This window comes from Macaca mulatta, chromosome 7 (assembly GCF_049350105.2).
Source record: "Macaca mulatta isolate MMU2019108-1 chromosome 7, T2T-MMU8v2.0, whole genome shotgun sequence".
Taxonomy (NCBI): domain Eukaryota; kingdom Metazoa; phylum Chordata; class Mammalia; order Primates; family Cercopithecidae; genus Macaca; species Macaca mulatta.
Window position 1 is genome coordinate 137,582,332 of NC_133412.1, and position 23,131 is coordinate 137,605,462.

Genomic DNA, 23,131 nt, shown 5'->3' on the forward strand with positions numbered 1-23,131 from the left:
TTTGGTATATCTTAAAATAAATTTTTATACATTATAACATATGTATAACATATAGTTATGCACTAAAATAAGTATTAATTTCCTATATGGAAGAAAATATTTAAAAATAATCCTTGTAGGAGTGAATTCATGTGAAATGTAGGCAGAAGTGATAGTTTAGAATATGCTTTAAAACAGATTTCATTTACTTTATATTCAATCTGATATTACTGGTTCTGTAACTGGAAAAACAGAAATTCTATAAATAACTATTTAAAGTTTCCATATTTCTACATTGATTTCTGATTTCTAAATTGTAATTTCATTTGTGAAAAGTTCACAGTAGTAATTGAATGTTACATTTTAATAGCCACATATTAATATGTCTTATGAGAAGATCTAATATATACAACCTTAAAACCATGGATAAGCTGTGAAGAAAAAAAGTCAACCAAACTTGAGGAGGAAAATAATTTATGAATAAAAAATGCCATGCGAATTTTCTTTTTCAGAATTGGTATAAAAATTCTGAAAGAGAAGCTGCTACTCAACTAGGATAGCATCCACATTTTCTTGTGTAAGCTCTGACTCTAAGGCACAAGGCAAGTCTAAGTGTTCTTGTGACAAGCGAGAACTTTTCAGGGAGACATCAGACCAGTTGTCACAGTATGGCTGAAATCTCTGGGCCAATGCATTACCAAACCTTTGGAATCGGTTATATCTGTAAGATTTACCTTTGTGTGTATACATGTGTTCCAACAATTGGCTCTTTCGAGGGAATTTATGACCACAGATGGTACAGCTCATTTTTCTTTTCCTTGAAAAAGAAAAATTACAGTTTAATTCTACTGGCTCTGCGTCTTTGGAGATCAAAGATACTTGACTGATCTGCAAAGGCTCTGTGGTATCCCGGTTGGTGTGGTCTGGCTGCTGTTCATTCTCCTTAACAATGAAGGAGCTGAGCCTGTGGCATTCAAGGGCCTTGCTGTTTTCATTAAGGGGATGCACTTCACCAAGGTCATTGCTTTCCAGAATGGAAGCAGGGACACCGAATGGCAGGGATCCAGACACATGTGTATGGAGATGTTGCCTTAGGTTACCACGGGAATCAAAACGTTCCCCACAGTAATGGCATAAGTGTATTTTGATACTGTTTTCAGTAGAAGTGGGGCCTGTCACCTCTGATGATGGTGAGGGGTGGCTCTGGGAGATCACAGATTCTGGGTCACATCTCTCCTGCTTGATGGAAACTGGGGGCTTCTGGTGCTCCTCCAGCGCCTGGGTGACAGGATGGGCCCTCTGCTGGTCTGCAGTGCCATCATCCAGACCAATAGCAAGAGACAGCTGTAACTGGGGGTGATCACCCTGGACAGCAGCTCTGTTTCCACTGTTACTAGAAGGAGCTTCTTTGACCTCCAGTCCTTGTTTCACAACTGTTTTTTGGGTTGTTGAGATCTGAATGCCATATAAATTTGAGGACTGCACAGTCTCCGGTGAGAACACTTGATTCATTTCAGTTGCAATGTGAGAAAGGTAGTCGGCGTGAAGAAATCGAATCCCTTCCTCCAAACGACTATGATCCACAATCTGCTTTGGCCCTTTCCCCGTGTACATAATATGCAACAAATAGCTGAATATGTCAGGTTGGATGTCAGTTGGCTGTATTTTTATGCATTCACTGTTAAAAACAAAAACAGACCCACAAGAAATGAAACACAACCTAGTTGGCCTTTCAGCTAACAGCATAGTCTGAGACTAAAGCAATTTCTTCCTAAGAAGTTCAAACTTAGCAATCTGCCTTATAAAACATGGCAACACAGGCTTAAACTTTCATTTTATACCAACTTTATGGCCTACCAAAAAGTCTTCCTGTATTCAATCTACTGCCTAAAGTTAGGAAACACAGACACATTCTGATTAGTTCAACGTTAATCGAATGACTCCTAAGTGATATGCACTATACTAGATGCCAGGGGTAGAAAATTGATGAATAAAATAGGTACCCTGCTCTTAAGGAATTTAACAGTCTGTCGAGTAAACAATCAAAAGAACTAAAAACAGGGACTCAAAACAGATACCTGTATGCCAATGTTCACTGCAACATTACTACAGTAGCCAAAAGGTAGAAAGAAGCTGAGTGTCCACCAAAAGATGAGTGGATAAACACAAGATGGCTTACACATACAATGGAATATTATTCAACCATAAAAGAAGGAAGTTCTGATACCTGCTACAACGTAGAGAACCCCGAAAATATCATGCTAAGTAAAATAAGACAGACACAAAAGGATGAGTATTGTATAAAATATCTAGAATAGGCAAAGTCATAGAGATAGAAAGTAAATTAGCGGTTTCCAGGGGTTGAGAGTGTGAGATGGGGCATTATTGCTTAACGGGTACAAAGTTTCTGTTTGGGGTGATAAAAAAGTTTTGGAAATAGATAGTAATAATGGTTGTACAACATTGTGAATGTGATTATCACCACTGCATTGTATAATTAAAAATAGTTAAAATGGCAAATTTTACATGTTTATAGCCACAACAAAAATATCTTAAAACTGTTGAAAGAATCTATTGAAATCGGCCAGGTGCGGTGGCTCACGCCTGTAATTCCAGCACTTTGGGAGGCCAAGGCAGGTGGATCATCTGAGTTCAAGACAAGCCTGACCAACATGGTGAAACCCCGTCTCTACTAAAATTACAAAAACTAGCCGGGTATGGTGGCACACGCCTGTGGTCCTAGCTACTAGGGAGGCTGAAGCAGGAAAATTGCTTGAACCTGGGAGGCAGAGGTTGCAGTGAGCTGAGATCACACCACCGCACTTCAGCCTGGGCAACAGAACGAGACTCTGTCTCAAAAAAAAAAAAAAAAAAAAAGAATCCATTGAAATTGATAATATTTAAAATCTAAATGCTAATCCTATTTTGGCTTCCCAAATATATTCATATATGTGTTCTTTAAACCACAAATGAGAGGCCAGGCATGGTGGTTTATGCCTGTAATCCCAGCACTTTGGGAGGCTGAGGCAGGTGGATCACTTGAGCTCAGGAGTTCAAGATCAACCTGGGCAACACAGCAAAATCCTGTCTCTACAAAAATACAAAACAAAAAAACAAAAAATTAGCCAGTCGTGGTGGCATGCACCTATAGTCCAAGCTACTCGGGAGGCTGACATGGAAGGAACACTTGAGTCCAGGAAGCAGAGGTTGCAGTGACCTAGGATCGTGCCACTGCACTCCAGCCTGGGCAACAGAGCCAGACTCTGTCTCAAATAATTAAAAATAAAAATAAATAAATAAATCACAATGAATACAGGTATAATTTTGAAAAGCTTAAAAATAATCCCAAATTTCAATTTTTACGTATGAATCTAGAATTCAAGTAATAGATGGAAATAAGTATGTAAGAAATCAGACATATCCCTGCAAAATTAGAATAGGACAACCTGAAGGAAATGTTGCTATCAAGGAACAATGAAATCAGTGAATGGACTTACCTTCCCTGAAGCAGAAGTTTATGTCAGTGCATCAGATTGCTCTGGGTGGCAGTATGCTGGCAATCCATTGCTTTAGTCTTGATACCTTAGGACTTCCCTCTTCCTCTACTGGGTTCCACTCTTAGCTCTAACCCACCCACTAACATGGTTTGTGGCAGGGCTTTTAAAAATATCAGTTCAGGGTTCTAATAACATGATTTTTAGTTGCTCAATACAGAGATACCACATAGCAGGCCTACCTTTGTATCACCTGGGTTCAGTTTAGCAAGCACATAACAGGTGCACTCAGAGCTGAACCAACTCACAGCTCTCAAGAGACTGCTCTGAAGGTGGCGTTTCCAATATAGTGAGAGTAATCTACACTGACACTTAGGTCAGATAAGAAACTCCTTCATTTGCCAGAAAAAGTTGTCCATTACTTGTCCCCACTCCAATCTCCTCTCCACTTTGTGCCGTATGTTTCAACCATTCCGATCTATTCTGTGGTCTGAATGAGCTGGCCTGGTTCATGTATCTGTATATGTTTTCATGCCATTTTTTCCCTCTGCCTATGATGCACATTCTTGAGTCCTTCTACAACATCTGAAAAACTCCTTCTGATTCTTCAAGATCCAGGATCTCTGTAAAGCCCATTCCAACCTTCTCAAAATAGGGCCACTGAAACCTTACTCTATCTTGTATACACTTCTATGACAGACTTAAGGCATTATTATTAATAGTAACAGTAGCTAACAGTGCAAAACTTTATTCTAAGCATTTCAATACTATTAATCCATTTAATCTTCTCAGTACCCATGGGGTGAGTATACTATTCAAACATTTTATAGATAAGGAAATGGAGGCACAGAAGGGTCAATTACAGCACAACTATTTGCTTTATACACATTACTTATCAGACTATGAATTGCTCAAAGACAGAGATTATAACTTACCTGTTATTGGGTGATATGGTTTGACCCATATCACCCAACTCTCATCTTCAATCGTAATTCCCATAATTCCCGTAATTCCCATGTGTGGTGGGAGGGACCTGATAGGAGGTAACTGAATCATGGGGGTGGTTCCTCCATGCTATTCTCATGATAGTAAGTTCTCACGAGATCTGATGGTTTTATAAGGGGCTTCTCCCTTCACCTGGCTCTCATTCTTCCTCTTCCTGACACCATGTGAAGAAGGAAGTGTTTGCTTCCTCTCCTGCCATGATTGTAAGTTTCCTGAGGCCTATCAAGCCCTGAGGAATTGTGAGTCAATTAAATCACTTTCCTTTTTAAACTACCTAGTCTCGGGCCAGGTGCAATGGCTCATGCCTGTAATCCCAGCACTTTGGGAGGCTGAAGCAGGTGGATCACCTGAGGTCAGTAGTTCAAGACCAGCCTGGGCAATGTGATGAAACCCTGTCTCTACAAAAAATACAAAAATTAGTTGGGTGTGGTGGTACACACCTGTAATCCCAGCTATTCGGAGGCTCACAAGAATCACCTGAACCTAGGAGTTGGAGCTTGTAGTGAGCCGAAATCATACCATTACACTCCAGCCTGGGGGACAGAGTGAGACTCTGTATCAAAAAAAAAATGAAAAAAAACCCCCCAGTTTGAGGTACGTCCTTACAGCAGCATGAGAACGGATTAATACACTGAGGTATAGCACACAGCCTTACATATTGAATACTTATTCAATAAATATTTGAATGAATTAACAATTAAGGCCGGGCATGGTGACTCACGTCTATAATCCCAGCACTTTGGGAGGCCGAGGCGGGTGGATCATCTGAGGTCGGGAGTTCTAGACCAGCCTGACCAACATGGAGAAACCCCGTCTCTACTAAAACCACAAAATTATCAGGGCGTGGTGGCGCATGCCTGTAATCCCAGTTAACTCAGGAGGCTGAGGCAGGAGAATCACTTGAACCCAGGAGGCGGAGGTTACAGTGAGCCGAGATTGCACCATTGTACTCCAGCCTGGGCAACAAGAGCGAAACTCTGTCTTCAAAAAAAAACAAAAACAAAAACAATTACAATGTATAATTGAGGCTGAACTCCTATTTCAAGTAAGGTTATTTAAAAAAACATATAGTGTTCCGTCACTTTCAATCTAGGATGGAATAAAACTACTCTACCAAAAGGTTAGAATCTGAATACCACTTTCCTTCCCCCTCCCTACATACCTAATATGTTGGATTAACCCAAATTTGAAAAAGCAAAGTAATTTTGAAAAAATATTTGAAACAAGTGACCCTTAAACTATAATAAAGACCATATGGCAGGTAGAATTAGGATACTGAAACTTTGCTATGAAAGTGTTATATGAGCCCGGGTGCAGTGGCTCACGCCTGTAATCCCAGCAATTTGGAAGGCCAATGCGGGCAGATCACCTGATGTCAAGAGTTCGAGTTCAGCCTGGCCAACATAGTGAAACCCCATCTTTACTAAAAAATACAAAAATTAGTCAGGCGTGGCGGCACACACCTATAGTCCCAGCTACTTGGAAGGCTAAGGCAAGAGAACTGCTTGAACCTGGGTGGTGGAGGTTGCAGTGTGCCGAGATCGCACCACTGCACTCCAGCCTGGGCAACAGAGCTAGACTCCATCTCAAAAAAAATAAAAAATAATAAAACAAAAGTGTTACATGAAATAAAAATTAACAGCTTAGTGACTAGAAGCATAGACATAGCTTCAGACATATCTGTATCAAACTTAATGGCTATATAATCCTGCATGGGCAAGTTACTTAACTCAGTCTCAGTTTTCCTTTCCCTAAAATAGGGAGAGCAGTAGAATTTACACTACAGGGCAAATACTTAGTGCTTTGGTATGGGATAAGCCTTCAGTAAATTTTAGCTATTTTTTTTTTTTTTTTTTGAGACAGAGTCTTGCTCCGTCACCCAGGCTGGAATGCAGTGGCACGATCTCGGCTCACTGCAACCTCCACCTCCCAGGTACAAGCGATTCTCCTGCCTTAGCCTCCCGAGTAGCTGGGACTACAGCTGTCCACCATGCCTGGCTAATTTTTGTATTTTTAGTAGAGACGGGGGTTTCACCATATTGGCCAGGCTGGTCTCAAACTCCTGACCTTGTGATCCGCCTACCTTGGCCTCCCAAAGTGCTGGGATTACAGATGTGAGCCACGGCAACCGGCCAATTTTAGCTATTCTTAGTTTCATTCTTATTTTCCACTATGGAGCCTACCCACTGAGTTTAATTACTGATGTATAAAAAATTATTATAATTTAGCCAGGCACAGTGGCTCACGCCTGCAATCCCAACACTTTGGGAGGCTGAGGCAGGCAAATCACCTGAGGTCAGGAGTTCGAGATCAGCCTGACCAACATGGTGAAACCCTACCTCTACTAAAAATACAAAAATTAGCCAGGCGTGGTGGCACGCGCCCGTAATCCCAGGTACTCAGAAGGCTGAGGCATGAAAATCGCTTGAACCTGGGCAGTGGAAGTTATAGTGAGCCGACATTGCGCCATTGCACTTCAGCCTGGGTGACAGAGCAAGACTCCATCTCCAAAAAAAAAAAAGAAAAAATTATAACTTTACTTCTTAGGGTGACTCTGTAACAAAGAATTTCCAAAATGATATTATAATAAGGCTTATATAAATCACAATATTAAAAATTCTTATTTACAAAAACACATCCTTACCTTGTTTGGTGAATAAATATCATCTTGAAATAGTTAGAAAAAGCAGCAAGCACCGCTCTGTGGGCTTTGAAGTAAACATCTCCAATTGCAACTGTGCAATCACACAGAAAACCAAATTCTCGCTGCATGTTCAGTTGTTGGAGAAGAACAAGGCTATGGCTGGCAGTGTCCATTGTGGTTCTGAAAAAACGACAAGATAAATATATATAGGTGTGTATTTATATACGCATTACTTTTTATTAACATAAAATTGTCTACAGTTCACACAAACCTACAAAGTAACAAGGAAACCTAAATTTAAATGAAATTATTCAAGTTTTCCATCCTATTACTTTCACTGCAAACACGGCTAACACTAAATTCCTCCATTATGCCAACTGATATAAACTCTGCTGAACCATAAAATATGACCCTTTTTCCTCTGATAAGAAGATAGCTTGGTATGGTGACACACGAAGACAGACCTGTCCTTTTCCATCTATGTGAACACAATGTTTCTAATCTTGTTTCCTCATTAGAAAAATGAAAAGGAGATACTGATTCCTGCCTCAGAGTTAAATGAGATAACTTATGTGAAAATCATGTTGTAATGGAAACTGCTACTTGATGTTAGCTATGTTAATAACATAACAGGGTATCCTGGCTGAGCTAGAGATGTCACTCCTCCTCACGGATCCTCTGGTACTCAGGGGATACTGGCCTCCCACCTCTCATCAAATGTTTGGGGGACTTATCAGTCACAGTAGCTCAGGAACCCTTAAAATAGATGTCAAGCCACATCCCCAATTTAATTGTGGCCCAAGAGCCTCATGAGAAAGAACTTAAGCCGGTGCAGTTGCTCATGCCTGTAATCCCAGCACCTTGGGAAGATGAGGCTTGAGCCCAGGTATTCGAGACCAGCCTGAGCAATATAGTGAAACCTCATCTCCACAAAAAATAAAACAATTAGCTGGGTATGGTGGCATGCACCTGTACTCCCAGCTACTTGGGGGGCTGAGGCAGGAGGATCACTTAAGCCTGGGAGGTCAAGGCTGCAGTGAGCTGTGATCACACCACTGCACTCCAGCCTGGGCAACAGTGAAACTGTCTCAACAAAACAAAACAAAACAAAAAACCAAAAAAAAAAAAAAAAACAAACAAAAAAGAAAGAACTTAAACCCTGATCTCATCTGGATTCAGATGCACATTAGAATGTAGGTTCCCAAAGGAAGTAGAAGGCAAGGTGGAACAACTGTCGGGGGAGCCTATATGAGGAAGAATATGCAGAATTCTGGCCAAGAAGCCGAGTATAAGCAGCAAAGACATTCAGAAGTGCCCTGGTTTCAGGCAGGTGCGAGACTATCTCATCTTCTCTACCCTACTGTGGAGAGAGCCCTGGTAGCTGTAGTATAAAGGGCATCACTGGGTGGCCAGGAGAACATCCTTTGAAAGAGCAGACACTGAAAAAAAGAATGAGGTTTCCACACCAGCCAGTTAGACCAAGGTCTAAGGAGGTCAGTGATGGAATGCGGGGTTAGCCGTCTGGAGACAGGCAGTGGCTTGGGCAGCAGACAGCTAAGTGATCAGTAATATAATAAATATAGCTAACATTTTATAGTGCTTCCTATGTGACAAAAATTAGCCAGGCATGGTGGTGCATGCCTTAGTCCCAGCTACTTGGGTGGCTGAGTCAGGAGGACATCTTGAGCCAGGAAGATTGAGGCTACAGCGAGCCATGATCATGCCACTGCACTTCAGCCTGGGTGGCAGAGCAAGACCCTGTCTCAAAAAAAAAAAAAAAAGCCGGGTATGGTGGCTCAGGCCTGTAATCCCAGCACTTTGGGAGGCCGAGACGGGCGGATCACGAGGTCAGGAGATCGAGATCATCCTGGCTAACACAGTGAAACCCCATCTCTACTAAAAATGCAAAAAATTAGCTGGGCATGGTGGCGGGTGCCTGTAGTCCCGGCTACTTGGGAGGCTGAGGCAGGAGAATGGCATGAACCCGGGAGGCAGAGCTTGCAGTGAGCCAAGATCGCGCCACTGTACTCTAGCCTGGATGATAGAACATGACTCCGTCTCAAAAAAAAAAAAAAGGTAGAATCTATTAAAACTACATATTTAATGTACTGATGTGGAATAATCCCCAAATTTTATTATTATTACTCTTATTAGAGACGAAGTTTTGATCTTGTTGACCAGGCTGGAGTGCAATGGCTCCATCTCAGCTCACTGCAACCTCCGCCTCCCAGGTTTAAGTGAGTCTCCTGGCCTCCCAAGTAGCCTCCCAAGTAGCTGGCATTACAGGTGCCCGCCACCATGTCCAGCTAATTTTTGTATTTTTAGTAGAGATGTGATTTCACCATGTTGGCCACGCTGGTCTCGAACTCCTGACCTCAGGTGATCTGCCCACCTCGGCCTCCTAAAGTGCTAGCATTACAGGCATGAGCCACTGTGCCGAGCCTAACAAAATAAAAATCTATATTGACAATTTCAGCATGTGAAAAACGTGTCTTAGAATCAATGAAATGATTATTTTTTGAATAATAATCAATTTTTTGAAAAAACTGAAGTATCTTAAATTAGCCTGATAAATTGTCTCAAAAAACAAAAACAAAAACAAAAAAACACCAAACCCTCAGATCATAAACATTTTCACCAGTTCTTCCCATTATGTAGTATAATGAACTACTGAACCACAGGGAAATGAGACATAGCACACTAATAAGCCACCCATACGGGAATCTTATGGTTAATGGTCTATGGGTAATAGTTAAATTCTTCACTTATTCAACAGATTTTTTGAAGAGCAATTTTTTTTTTTTTTTTTGAGACAGAGTCTCGCTCTGCCGCCCAGGCTGGAGTGCAGTGGCGTGATCTTGGCTCACTGCAAGCTCCGCCTCCCGGGTTCATGCCATTCTCCTGCCTCAGCCTCCCGAGTAGCTGGGACTACAGGCGCCTGCCACCTCGCCCGGCTAGTTTTTTGTATTTCTTAGTAGAGACGGGGTTTCACCGTGTTAGCCAGGATGGTCTCGATCTCCTGACCTCGTGATCCGCCCGTCTCGGCCTCCCAAAGTGCTGGGATTACAGGCTTGAGCCACCGCGCCCGGCCTGAAGAGCAATTTAATAAAGAAAAAATATGTAAAAGCGTGCATTGTACAAGGCATGGAGACAGAAAAAAATGACAGATGTTACACTCAAGATTACAGGCTCACAGGAAAGATAAAACATCAAACCATAATTATAATATGAAATAAATGCATTTAGTAGCATAGAGCAGTTAGAGAACATGCTATCAGAGGGAGACAAACACAGGCAACTCAATGGGAAAGAAGGCCAGGTAGAAAAAAAAAATAAAATGAATAAAATTACTGGGAAGAATATGAATATTTAGATAACAGAAGGATTCAGTCTGGCATAGAAAAAAAAACCAAAGTAACAGAAATAATGAGATGTGGTCAGCTCACAAAGGATACTGAATATAAGACTAAAAAGTAGTATAGTGTTTGAAATCAACTATCTAAGACGTGTGGGTAAGAACAGCATGATCAGTTACCTTACTCTGTGGGAGGGAGAACAGAGTGTGGTAGTTAAAGCTTGAACTAAAATCAGACAGCTTAAAATTTTAGCTCTGCCATTTACCAGCTGCATGGTCTTGGCAAGATACTTAACTCTCTGGGCCTCCATTTCACTTATAAAATATGGATAATGACAGTATCTAACTTAAAGGTTATTTGAATTTAATGATATAATGCACTTAGAAATAGTGGGCCCATAGTAAGTGCTTAATAAATACGAGGCATTATCATCATCACCATCATTAGGCATGAATCAAGACTGCTCTAATAGCAACATATAAAAAATATTAGCAAGGGAAAAGGCATGGAGAAAGAAAAGACTGGCTAGAAGCCTACTATGATATCAAAGTAATCGTGGTGGGAATGGAGGAAGGAATACAAAAGATACATTAGACACAAAACTGACATGACTTGGCAACAGATTGGATGTGGTCACCACAGAGATCAAATCAAAGGTGAGTCTCAGAATTCCAGCTTGGGTAAATAGAAGAATTCATCCATTCCTTCAGATCACATTTTCAGAGTAACTGCCACGTGCTAGGTGTTGATATAAAGGCAGAGTCCCAGAACATTAGAGAAGTAGTACAGAAACTGGCTTGATAAGAGGCTCCCACCTCAAAAAAAAAAAAAAAAAAAAAAAAAGGCCAGGTGCGGTGGCTCACACCTGTAATCCCAGCACTTTGGGAGGCCAAGGCGGGCGGATCACCTGAGGTCAGGAGTTCGAGACCACCCATGGTCAACATGGTGAAACCCCATCTCTACTAAAAATACAAAAAATTAGCCAGACGTGATGGCGGGTGCCTGTAATCCCAGCTACTCGGGAGGCTGAGGCAGGAGAACCGCTTGAGCCCGAGAAGCAGAGGTTGCAGTGAGCCAAGATCATGCCATTGCACTCCAGCCTGGGCAACAAGAGCGAGTTCCGCCTCAAAAAAAAAAAAAAAAAGAAGAAGAAGAAGAATAGAGGTTTCACCTCAGACACCCTGAGCTCCAAATGTCTACCAGATACCTAAGTAGAAATGTTTAGTGATCAGCAGAGACAAGAAGCAGGACTGGGCTCTAGAGAGAGCAGAGCCAGAGAGGGAGAAGAGGCCTCTAAAATGACAAGGCTGAAGTAACCAAGTATGAAAATAATAAAGTAGACTAAAAAGTAGAATGAAATAAGAGGGAAAAAAGCTAACAATGAATCTTTGGAAAACAGAAAAGACACAATAAGACAGAGAAGGAGAAATAAGAAAACATCGTCATTGAGGAAAAGCAATGACCTTGCAGAAAGGAGGTGGCAATGGTGCAAAATAACTGAAGAGAAACATGGGGGTGAGGCCCATTACAAACATGTCGAGTGTAATGACCAAAAGATTCCTGGTGACCTCTGACAATAGCACAGGAAAGCAGCAAGGGCCAAATATTTGACTGCAGGGGATATTAGAAACCAGAGGCTAGGCCAAGCGCAGTGGCCCACGCCTGTAATCCCAGCACTTTAGGAGGACAAGGTGAGTGGACCACTTGAGGCCAGGAGTTTGAGACCAGCCTGGACAACATGGTGAGACCCCGCTTCTACTCAAAATACAAAAATTAGCCGGGTGTGGGGGCACATGCCTGTAATCCCAGCTACTTGGGACGTTGAGGCCGAAGAATCACTTGAACCCAGGAGGCAGAGGTTGCAGTGAGCTGAGATCCATTGCACTCCAGCCTAGGCAACACAGCGAGATTCTGTCTCAAAAAAATAAAAATAAAAATAAAGAAACCAGAGGGCATAAAGCCTAGACACAGACATGACAGGACAAGACATTAAGGGAGCTTCAGATCAGAAGAAGACCCAAATGCACCTCTTCCCTTTACATATGAAAGAAACCTGGAGTAATAAACTCTGAAACTTACATAGAGCACTGAAGTTTACACAGAACTTTCATATACAATAATTTATCTACTTCAGATTAGATAATTTCTATTAATCTATCCTCAAATTAAATGACTTATCTCTTCTATCTGCTCTGTTAAATCTATTCAAGATTTTTGTTTCAAATACTGTATTTTCAGATATAAAATTTTCATTTCGTTCTTTTTTAAAGTTTCTAGTTCTCTGCTGAGATTTCCTATTTGTTCACATATACAACATTATTTTGCTTTACATCCTTGAGCATAGTTATAATAGCTGCTTTAAATCTTCTCTGCTAAATCCAACCTTTGGCTCATTGTGGGGTCAGTCTCCACTGATTACGGTGATGGTTTCTGGATTATAGCCTAGATATTGTGATTAATACAAATGACTCTAGATTCTGTAATATTCTTCCAAAGAGTGTTTATGTTTTTGTTTTTGTAGACAATTACCTCAGCTAGACTTAAACTCCAAGTTCTGCCTCCCCTGTGGTGGACAGCAGCTAAAATCTCTGCTCCTCTAGCCTTAAGTGTGCTGTTTGGAGGCTGCTCCACACATGTACAGTTCAGGGCTTTGCAAGAAATTCAAGCAGAGTTTATAAACAGTGTTTGGGGTTCTGCCACTCCAACATTCTTTCTAGGATTTTCTCCTGCACTTTCCAGCTGCGTGATCACTGTGAGCTCTGTCCCCATTTCTTCTAGAGAGATTACAGGTTGTTATTACAGTTGTAGCCACCTCTTCATATCACCAGCTGGGACCTATGCCAGTCTAAAAGCCATAAAAACAGAAGCTTATTCACTGCTGTTCTCCTCTTCCAATTGCAGACCTCAATCTAGTTTCTGTAATTCTCAAATGTCATCTAGTCATTTTTAAAACTTTCATCAGCTGGGCGCAGTGGCTCACGCCTGTAATCCCAGCACTTTGGGAGGCAGAGGTGGGCAGATCACCTGAGGTCGGGAGTTCGAGACCAGCCTGATCAACATGGAGAAACCCCATCTCTACTAAAAATACAAAATTAGCCGGGTGTGGTGGCACATGCCTGTAATACCAGCTACTCCAGAGGCTGAGGCAGCTGAGTTGCTTGAACCCGGGAGGCAGAGGTTGCGGTAAGCCGAGATCGTGCCACTGCACTCCAGCCTGGGCAACAAGAGCAAAACTCCATCTCAAAAGGGAAAAAAAAAAATTTATCAAGTTTATATTTATCTGCAGGAAATTGTCCTGATAGAAACTATTCAACCATTGCCGCCTCCTCCAACATTTTGTGTTTTTTTTTAAATGAAAGCAATTTATTAGAAAATAAATAAAAGAATGGCTACTCCATAGGCAGAGCAGCCCTACTCAACCATTACTGTTTATCAGCAGTTCTAAAAACCTGTGGTCTCATGATCCACTTACACTTTTTAAAAAAAGTATTACAGGCTGGGCGCGGTGGCTCACACCTGTAATCCCAGCACTTTGGGAGGCCAAGGTGGGCGGATCACAAGGTCAGGAGTTCAAGACCTGCCTGGCAACTTGGTGAAACCCCATCTCTACTAAAAATAAAAATAAAAATAAAAAAATAGCTGGGCATGGTGGCATGTGCCTGTAATCCCAGCTACTTGGGAGGCTGAGGCAGGAAAACTGCTTGAACCGGGACCTGGGAGGAGGAAGATGTAGTGAGCCGAGATCACACCACTGCATTCCAGCCTGGGCTACAGAGCGAGACTCTGTCTCAAAAAAAAAGTATTACAGATTATGAAGAGCTGCTGTTTATATAGATTTATCAATATTTACTATATTCAAAATTAAAAGACTTTAAAATATTTATTTAAAATAGCAATAAACCCATTACATACTAACATATTTTTTCCTTAAAAAACTTTCAAAAACAAGTGAGAGGAGTGGTATTAATTTACATTTTGCAATCCTCTTTAATACCTGGCTTTAACAGATGCAGCTGGACTCTCTTATCTGATTCTGCATTCAATCTGTTGTCATATGTTGTTTTGGTTCGAGTATATTGAGAATCTGTTCTTACATAAGGGAGATCCTTATTGACCCATGAAACCTTCAGTGGCTCCTTGGACCACACTTTGAGAACCACTGCCCTACACTATCTTTTTTTCTTGTTTTTTTTTTTTTCTTTTAAATCTTGTGAGGTAGTAGAGCAGGTACTATCAGTTCTATTTTATGGCTGGGAACCACAGGCTCAGAGAAGGCAGGAAACATACCTAAAGTCAAACAACTAGCAATTAAATGGCGCTGGTAATACCTCAAGACTGACTTTAAACCTGGGGCCCTTTCTTTAAAACCCCATCTAGAACTTTCAGCATTTATACTGTTGGCAGATTTTGCAAATATGTTGAATCAAATAAGGGAGTAAACTTTTCAAGTGTATAAAATGAAACAAAATCTATTAAAAAAAAAAAACACCAAGTACACATGAGATGCGTTCAAACTTGTTTTGCATAATAGACCTTTGATGTTGTAATATATCAGATTACTTCAAATCAATAGCCCCATTCCAGTGCAAAGTTATTAGAACATTTTCTAATACAACCTACTTTGCAAACTATTAGCTAGACTTTTTGTATAGCCTTTGCTCATCATTCTTTGACTGTCTATTTTATTTTCTCTAGTATGTGAAAAAGCTAAAGTTTCCCATGAATACAGAAAGAGCTTAGAAGTTACATTTGAGACTTTCTGATGAGAATTTTAAGATGTGAGAGAAATTATGGAAAAATAATGTATCATTTTATTATACTTATAAATACTAGAATCAAAATGTAAGAGTGCTACATTTTTAGAAGTTTTATCTGTTATCAAAGTGATACATTATCATGATATGTTTAGCATTGATATTTAAGAGATTACAAAAACCTTCTTTACCTTTTAGATTGTAGTAACTCTGGATTACTTCAAATTAAGATGGAACAACTTTATACTAGTATCTATGTTTGTTTAAAGCTGGCTTGATATTCAATATATATCTTTGATTCTTATGTATTTAGAAAAATCTACTGTACTAGACTGGACTCTCAGATCTATGGTAGCCAGACTGATATCCTGGACTACACAGCTCTTCATTCTCTCAGGCTGTAAGAATCTTTAATAAAAAAGGAACAAAAAGAGCAAGATGACTGTTTCTGTAGGAAAACAGTCTTAGATATTTTCTCTGTCAATGCTTACCACTGATACTTTATGATGAATTATCATTCAGACAAGGAGACAGGAAAGTTGGCAGAGGAGTATGTACAGCTTTTTTGAGCTACTTACTCACGGCTATAAATACAAAGGCAAAAGCAAAATATTTCAAGTGCCATATGATAAAAGACTTTATATAGCGACTAACTTTTTTAATGGAACTTTCACATGACTGTAGAGGTGTGACATTTTATTACCTAGAGAATGAAAAAATGTTTGTAGAAATCATTTTATCCTGAAACAGAGGTTCTTATTGCTGACTATACTGTAAAACCTTCTATGAAGAGCTGTATTGATGTCTGAGTCCCAACCCAGGCTTAGCCCAAACAGAACTGAATTCCTAGGGGTGAGGCACAGATTGTTTTTTTTTTCTTTTTTAAGACAGAGTGTCGCTCTGTCACCCAGGCTGGAGTGCAGTGGCGTGACCTCAGCTCAATGTAACTTCCGCCTCCTGGATTCAAGTGCTTCTCTCTGCCTCAGCCTCTGGAGTAGCTGGGACTACAGGCGCCCACCACCACATCTGGCTAATTTTTATATTTTTGTGGAGACGGGGTTTTGCCACGTTGGCCAGGCTGGTCTCGAACTCCTTACCTCAGGTGATCCACCTGCCTTGGTCTCCCAAAGTGCTGGGATTACAGGCGTGGGCCACTGTTCTCGGCCAGATTCTTTTTTTAAAAAGCTTCCCAGGTGATTCTAACGTGACACCTCAGTTAAGAACCACTGCCGGCCGGGCGCGGTGGCTCACGCTTGTAATCCCAGCACTTTGGGAGGCCGAGGTGGGCGGATCACGAGGTCAGGAGATCGAGACCACAGTGAAACCCTGTCTCTACTAAAAATACAAAAAATTAGCCGGGCGTGGTGGTGGGCGCCTGTAGTCCCAGCTACTCAGGAGGCTGAGGCAAGAGAATGGCATGAACCCGGGAGGCGGAGCTTGCAGTGAGCCGAGGTCCAGATCCCGCCAGTGCACTCCAGCCTGGGCTACAGAGCAAGACTCTGTCTCAAAAAAAAAAAAAAAAAAAAAAGAACCACTGCCTCAAAGGAACAGGGGACCAAGGAAACCCAAGAAATTATTTCACACTCTACAATTACAGTGATATTTAAGAGACTATAAAAAAAAAAAACCTTCTTTACTTTCTAGATTGTAGTAACTCTGGATTAGTTCCAACTAAGTAAGATAGAGCAACTTTATACTAGTCTCTATAAATAAACAATTCCTTAAGAGCATTCAAAGTGTGGAAATTATGTTGACTAGATTAAATGAACAAATATCAACAACTGTAATTCTAATTGTAACCTTAAAATATTGGCCAGATTGGCCGGGCGCGGTGGCTCATGTCTGTAATCCCAGCACTTTGGGAGGCCGAGGCGGGCAGATAACGAGGTCAGGACCATCCTGGCTAACGCAGTGAAATCCCAATTCTACTAAAAATATTTTAAAAAGTAGCCGGGCATGGTGGCGGGCACCTGTAGTCCCAGCTACTTGGGAGGCTGAGGCAGGAGAATGGCATGAACCCAGGAGGCGGAGCTTGCAGTGAGCCGAGATCACACCACTGCACTCCAGCCTGGGCGACAGAGCGAGACTCTGCCTCAAAAAAAAAAAAAAAAAACTGGCCAGATTAAGAAACAAAAGTGCTCCATGGCCGGGCACAGTGGCTCACTCCCAGCACTTTGGTAGGCTGAGGCAGGTGGATTATCTGAGGTCGGGAGTTCGAGACCAGCCTGACCAACATGAAGAAACCCCGTCTCTACTAAAAATACAAAATTAGTCAGGCGTGGTGGCACATGCCTGTTATCCCACTGCTCGGGAGGCTGAGGCGGGAGAATCGCTTGAACCCAGGAGGCGGAGGTTGCGGTGAGCCGAGATCACACCACTGGGCAACAAAAGTGAAACTCTGTCTCAAAAAAAAAAAAAAAGAAAGAAAAAAAAGAAACAAAAGTGCTCCTAAACTGGCAACCGGGCATGGGTGGGGAGGCAGAGGAACACACTATTTTCAGCCTTCTTTTCAAATAGTACTTAGGAAAAAGAAATATTTACTCTCTTACTCCATTACACCTAGATTGGATTTCATAACATCTAAAAGTGATATAGAAATTCCAAATCTGGGCCGGGCGCGGTGGCTCAAGCCTGTAATCCCAGCACTTTGGGAGGCCGAGGCGGGCGGATCACAAGGTCAGGAGATCGAGACCACAGTGAAACCCCGTCTCTACTAAAAATACAAAAAATTAGCCGGGCGCGGTGGCGGGCGCCTGTAGTCCTAGCTACTCAGGAGGCTGAGGCAGGAGAATGGCGTGAACCCAGGAGGCGAAGCTTGCAGTGAGCCGAGATCGCACCACTGCACTCCAGCCTGGGCAACAGCGTGAGACTCCGTCTCAAAAAAAAAAAAAAAAAAAAAAAAAAAAAAAAAAAAAGAAATTCCAAATCTGAAAATACTGTTTGAGGTAAAATCTGCTATAATTCCAGACATCTGCTTATTAAGATATACTGAGAATGTTAGCAAAGAGGGTATGAAGTGGAGGTGGTAGATGATACAGGAAGAGTAGTTATGCTCTAGAAACCTTTAATGGAACTGGGAAACATTAGTTTGGGGCCTCCTGCCTGTTGGCAGACATAGGCAACCTCCAAGCACTTCTAACTCCCATCTAACCAACATGACATTGTAGGATGCCTGATAAAGCCAAGCACACAAGAAAACTAACAACAGTGAGCACAAATTGTTAACAGACCTTTAAAAAAAAATCAGAACCCGGAGAAAGAAAGGAAAAGATTCTTCTTAGTCCATTAAAGACCAAATTTCTAAAAGAAAAAATAAGGTACTCGAAGGACAGGAGAAAGCTGGAAAATTACAATGCTAGTACAGACCTAGACAGTACAGACAAGAGTAACTAAAACTTCTGGATACAGGTAAACCAATATTTCTTTCGCAATGGAACGGTACTCCCATGAACCCATTACTCAAGTGGGCTAATAAAACCCTTTGCTTAAAGTGCCTGGAGATTTCAGGAAAAACAAAACATCCATGCATGACTGATTTGTAAACAGAGAAGAAATGAATTAGAAAAATATCAAAAATAACTGAAAACTCTTAAGTACTTTTTCTCCCAATAAAGTACACACGCACACACAAAAGAGAAAAAATTCCTGTTAGCAAAGGGAAAGTAGAAGTGTAAATAAAAGCCTGTAATCCCAGCACTTTAGGAGGCCGAGGAGGGCAGATCACCTGAGGTCAGAGTTCAAGACCAGCCTGACCAATATGGTGAAACCCTGTCTCTACTAAACATACAAAAATTAGTTGGGCGTGGCGGCAGACACCTGTAATCCCAGCTACTTGGGAGGCTGAGGCAGAAGAGCTGCCAATAAGGGGGAAAAACTCAAATGTCCATGGATAATCAAATGGATAAAGAAAATATGGGCCAGGCACAGTGGCTCACACCTGTAATCCCAGCACTTTGGAAGGCCAAGGTGGGCGGATCACTTGAGGTCAGGAGTTCAAGACCAGCCTGGCCAACATGGCTAAACCCCGTCTCTACTAAAAATACAAAAATTAGCCAGGTGTGGTGGCAGGCGCCTGTAATCCCAGCTACTTGGGAGGCTGAGGCCAGAGAATCGCTTGAACGCAGGAAGCGGAGGCAGCAGTGAGCCGAAATTACGCTGCTGCACTCCAGCCTGGGTGACAGAGGTAGACTCTGTCTAAAATAAATAAATAAATAAACTAGAAGTATAAATAAATTTAATAAATAATCCTGAAACTGGTGTTTGCTTCAAACACTTTCTTCTTCCTCCTCTATCCCTAAGCAGGTTCAAATAGCAGTATCTTTCCTTTCTTAAGGAGAATACTGCTATTCTGGTTATTTTCAAAACCTATTATTATAATAAATACTATATGCAAGGCCTTGTGCTAAGTGCTGTATATACATTATCTCTTAAAATCCTCACTGTGATGACTAATGTATTATTTTCATTTCCATTTTACAAATGAGGAAAAATCCTATGCTTAGGACACACAATCAACAAATGGTATAAAGCGGAGATAAAAAGCCAGGTCTGTCTCCATAGCCTGTGCTAATAAACTAGAGCAGTATTTTCTCAGCTTTCTCTCCTTAAAAGACTGAAGTTCACATGCTATTTGGAATAAATATGCAGAAAAGGGGCACAGGAAGTGGTGTAGAAAGAAGCACTTTATAACTTATCAAGATAAGAGCACCTGCACTGCTTGTTTAAAACAAGGAAAAACCCTGCAATAACATAAAACCCCCAACTCTTTTCTGGCCCTGTTATTGCTAAAACGGACAAGTTGGTCAGGCACCACCTACGGACCATAGTAAATAAATCACTTTGGTTCAGTGGTGGGGAGGGCATTATGCAACACTTCCCAGCACAGCCCTGGCCAGGATATTTTACGGCCAAGGCACTTGGGCCCCTCCTCCCCAGCTAGACAGCCTGGCTCCTTCACATTCCCCTCAGGAGATAGGGTGGAAGCTCACAGCTCCATTTTGTAAGGCATAGAGGGCAGCTGAAAGTCCTGCTTGGCCTCTCTGGGCAACCACAGGCGCCAATAAATCAGCCACAGGCGATTCTCTCATTCCCTTCCTGGCTGAAGCAGGAGCAAGACATAATGCAAAAGAGCACTGATTGGACTTGAGAGATAAGCGATCTAGGCTTAAATTCTACTGCAAATGACTATATCACCACAGCCCAGGTAATGGCCTGTTTCCTCAGGCTTGTAACATGAAGACAGTACCATCTCCTTTTTGGTAAAGATACAAAGTTCATTTATGAAAGCAGCTAGTATGATACTTCGCCCACTGCAAGTATTCAGTAAACAGCGGCCAACTTGAGCAGAATCCATCTCTAATACATGCAAATAAGACATTCAAGGTAGGACTGGACAAAAAAGGTGTAGCAGGTTATGTGGGTTCCTCTCTGCTTTCTTCCTGACCATACCTTGATATTTCATTGATTGCCAGCTCTCAGAACTAATCTATTCCATGTCCTATCCCATCAGTGTTCTGTTCCCTGTTAAGGAGCTGATGTCCGATAACGGATTCATGATTTGCCCTTAACTAAAATATATGAAGATTGTTAAAGAAGACTTTGATGCCTTAACATAAGGAAGCAACCAATGCTGCAAATAATGGTTATTCTTGAAGAGAACAGCAATGAAATTTTCAGGGGTGGCTGAGGGGTGAAGGCTTTTAGTTCCAAAAATACACCATAGCTGGCCTACCTCACTAGAAATACTATCAAACCCACACAGTGGCCATGCCTGATTTCTCCATAATCTGAATCAAGCCAAGTATAATGACCTCCGCCGGATACATTCTCTACAGGTGAGTGGGGTAAACTGGCACTGCGGTCCTGGCATAGTGGAGAGTGCAATCACCAAGGTGTCTGGAGCCTTGGAGTCTTAGCTATCAAGAGGTGTAGCTAGCTCCAGTTACATCACGCTCTTTAGGCCTGGTGTCTTCTCTGTGATGATCAACAGATTTTCTGTAAGGCACCGCTCAGCTCTAAAACGTGAGATTCCAAAGTGTACTCTACACACTTGATAGTCTTGTGAGAGGATCAATAGCTCTGCCAGACGAACTTGAGTTTCAAGAGAAAGAATGCCAAATTTAATCCCTTGGGGGAGACCCGGGCGCTGACTGTTGAAAACATGCTAGGTGCTGTCAAGTTCCAGGTACTACGCTGTGCTATGCGCTGCCTCCGCAACTGATAACACCTGATTACTCCAAATAATGAGTGCCAGAGAAGGCGGTGATGGGTCAAGCTTCAAAAAGAAAAACTGGATTTGCTTAGAACAAGATAAACATTTGAAGACAGAAAATAAATTATGAGGGCGCGGGGAAAGTCTTCTTGCCCTAGAAACTAGGTAATCACAAGCTGGGAGTGGAAACACTAGCCGCAGCGTCCTCGCAGCATATGGAAAGTCGCCCGCTCCTAAGAGCGGTGGGCGCCAAGCGGGGGAGGCCGCAGGCCTATTGGGGTTTCCTGCTAGGGGTCGCACCCGGACCCGCAGCACGGACGGCTCCGCACCTTCAAGGCACCCCGTGTGCCACCCTGAATCAGGCCCCGGCGGCCGCTCCTAGCAGCAGCAAAGGGTGGTTCTGGGTATTGTTGGCCCAGCGCTCACTCGCGGATGTATTTTCCTCCTGTGCCCTGCCTGACATCTCAATGGGACCAAAAACACCCCTCTCCCCAGCTACTTGCATCTGTCCCGCGACCGGTGCAGCTGCAGGCCGCCGCCCTGGGCGGCTCGCGGCGGGAGGGACTGAGACCGGGGCAGCCCACAAGGGCTGGGCCGCGTCGCTTACCCAGATGCCGCCGCGGCGGCAAGCCGACTCCTCCGTGCAGGAGGGGCGGGCTCCCAAGCCGCGCACAGCAAGCGGTGGAGCCGGCTCACGCACCCCGCGGCTGGCTCTCGCGCGGCTTCCCGCGCCGGCAGCCCGCGATGGCCCCACGTGACCGCGTGTCTGGTAGCAGGGGAACGAGGGGCGCCAAGGCCAGGGTGTGCGTGCGTGCGTGCGTGCGTACGTGCGCGCCCTCCCGCCCGCAGCCGGGCGGGGGTCGGCCCGCGCTCTGAGCGCTGCCGCTACAGTTCGCAGTCGTGACTCTGTAGGCGGAAGCACAGGGACGAGCCTGAGCGTCACAGGCTCCCCACAAACAACCGCGTGACCCGGGGACTTTCCCCAGGGTGTGCAAAAGCACAGGCACCCCCTCAGTTCTGGGGTGAAGGTGGGGGTGGGGAAGGATGCGCCCGCGTGTTCGCTGGGGAAGGGATGAGGGCGCGGGGCCAGGGAGGCCGAGCCGCGGGAGCCTGGGTGGAGAGGCGGACTGGGCGAGGTGGGGCATGGCGAGGGAAGTGACTCAGGGCCAGAGGCGGACAGGCCCACGGAAGGTGGGGTGGGGGGAGCGCGGGGACTAGGCGACCCTGAACCGACCGGACAGAGCGAGGTTTCCGAAGCACTCGAGGCGGACCGCGAGGGACGGCCCAGCTGCTGGGCCCAACGGGGCAGGGGTCTGACATCTGGACAGAGTGGGAAAACAGCCGCGCATACTGCCCTGGGGAGTCGGGAGGAGCCCAGTCACATCCAGCTGTGCAAACAGGAGGAGGAGGAGGTCCCAAGCCTACCCTTGAGAGAGGGGCGAGAGGGGTGGTCAAGCCGCCGCTGCCGCGACAGCCCCCGCGGTGCGGGTTGCGCCAGCCTCCTCGGAGCCCGACGCAGAAACTTGTTGCAACAAACAGGCGACCGCGGGTGCCCCTAGCAGCCAGCGGCAGAGTGGGTGGGCGGGCGAGAGGGAGGGGAAGGCTGGCGGACGCCGCAGCGAACTGGTGGGCAGACCCGGAGTCGCCGCGTAAGCGGGGCCGGCTCAGTGCGGTGCGGCAGGCGCGGC

At 43.5% G+C, this 23,131-nt stretch overlaps 2 protein-coding genes across 7 annotated transcripts in view; one reads left to right on the plus strand and one right to left on the minus strand.

The window, feature by feature from the left end:
* On the minus strand, window positions 1–23,068 carry ZBTB25 (zinc finger and BTB domain containing 25). Of its 6 annotated transcripts, none has more exon segments than NM_001194209.1 (3): window positions 1–1,657; window positions 7,123–7,302; window positions 22,051–22,229. In NM_001194209.1, coding segments are annotated over 2 exon segments (1,308 nt in total). In that variant the 5' UTR covers window positions 7,296–7,302; window positions 22,051–22,229; the 3' UTR covers window positions 1–522.
* Window positions 22,106–23,131, plus strand: part of ZBTB1 (zinc finger and BTB domain containing 1) — a 29,137-nt gene continuing 28,111 nt past the window's right edge. The window contains exon 1 of the mRNA XM_015143884.3: window positions 22,106–22,471. The gene's annotated coding sequence lies outside the window, so the exon portion shown is untranslated. The remainder of the gene's footprint in view (window positions 22,472–23,131) is intronic.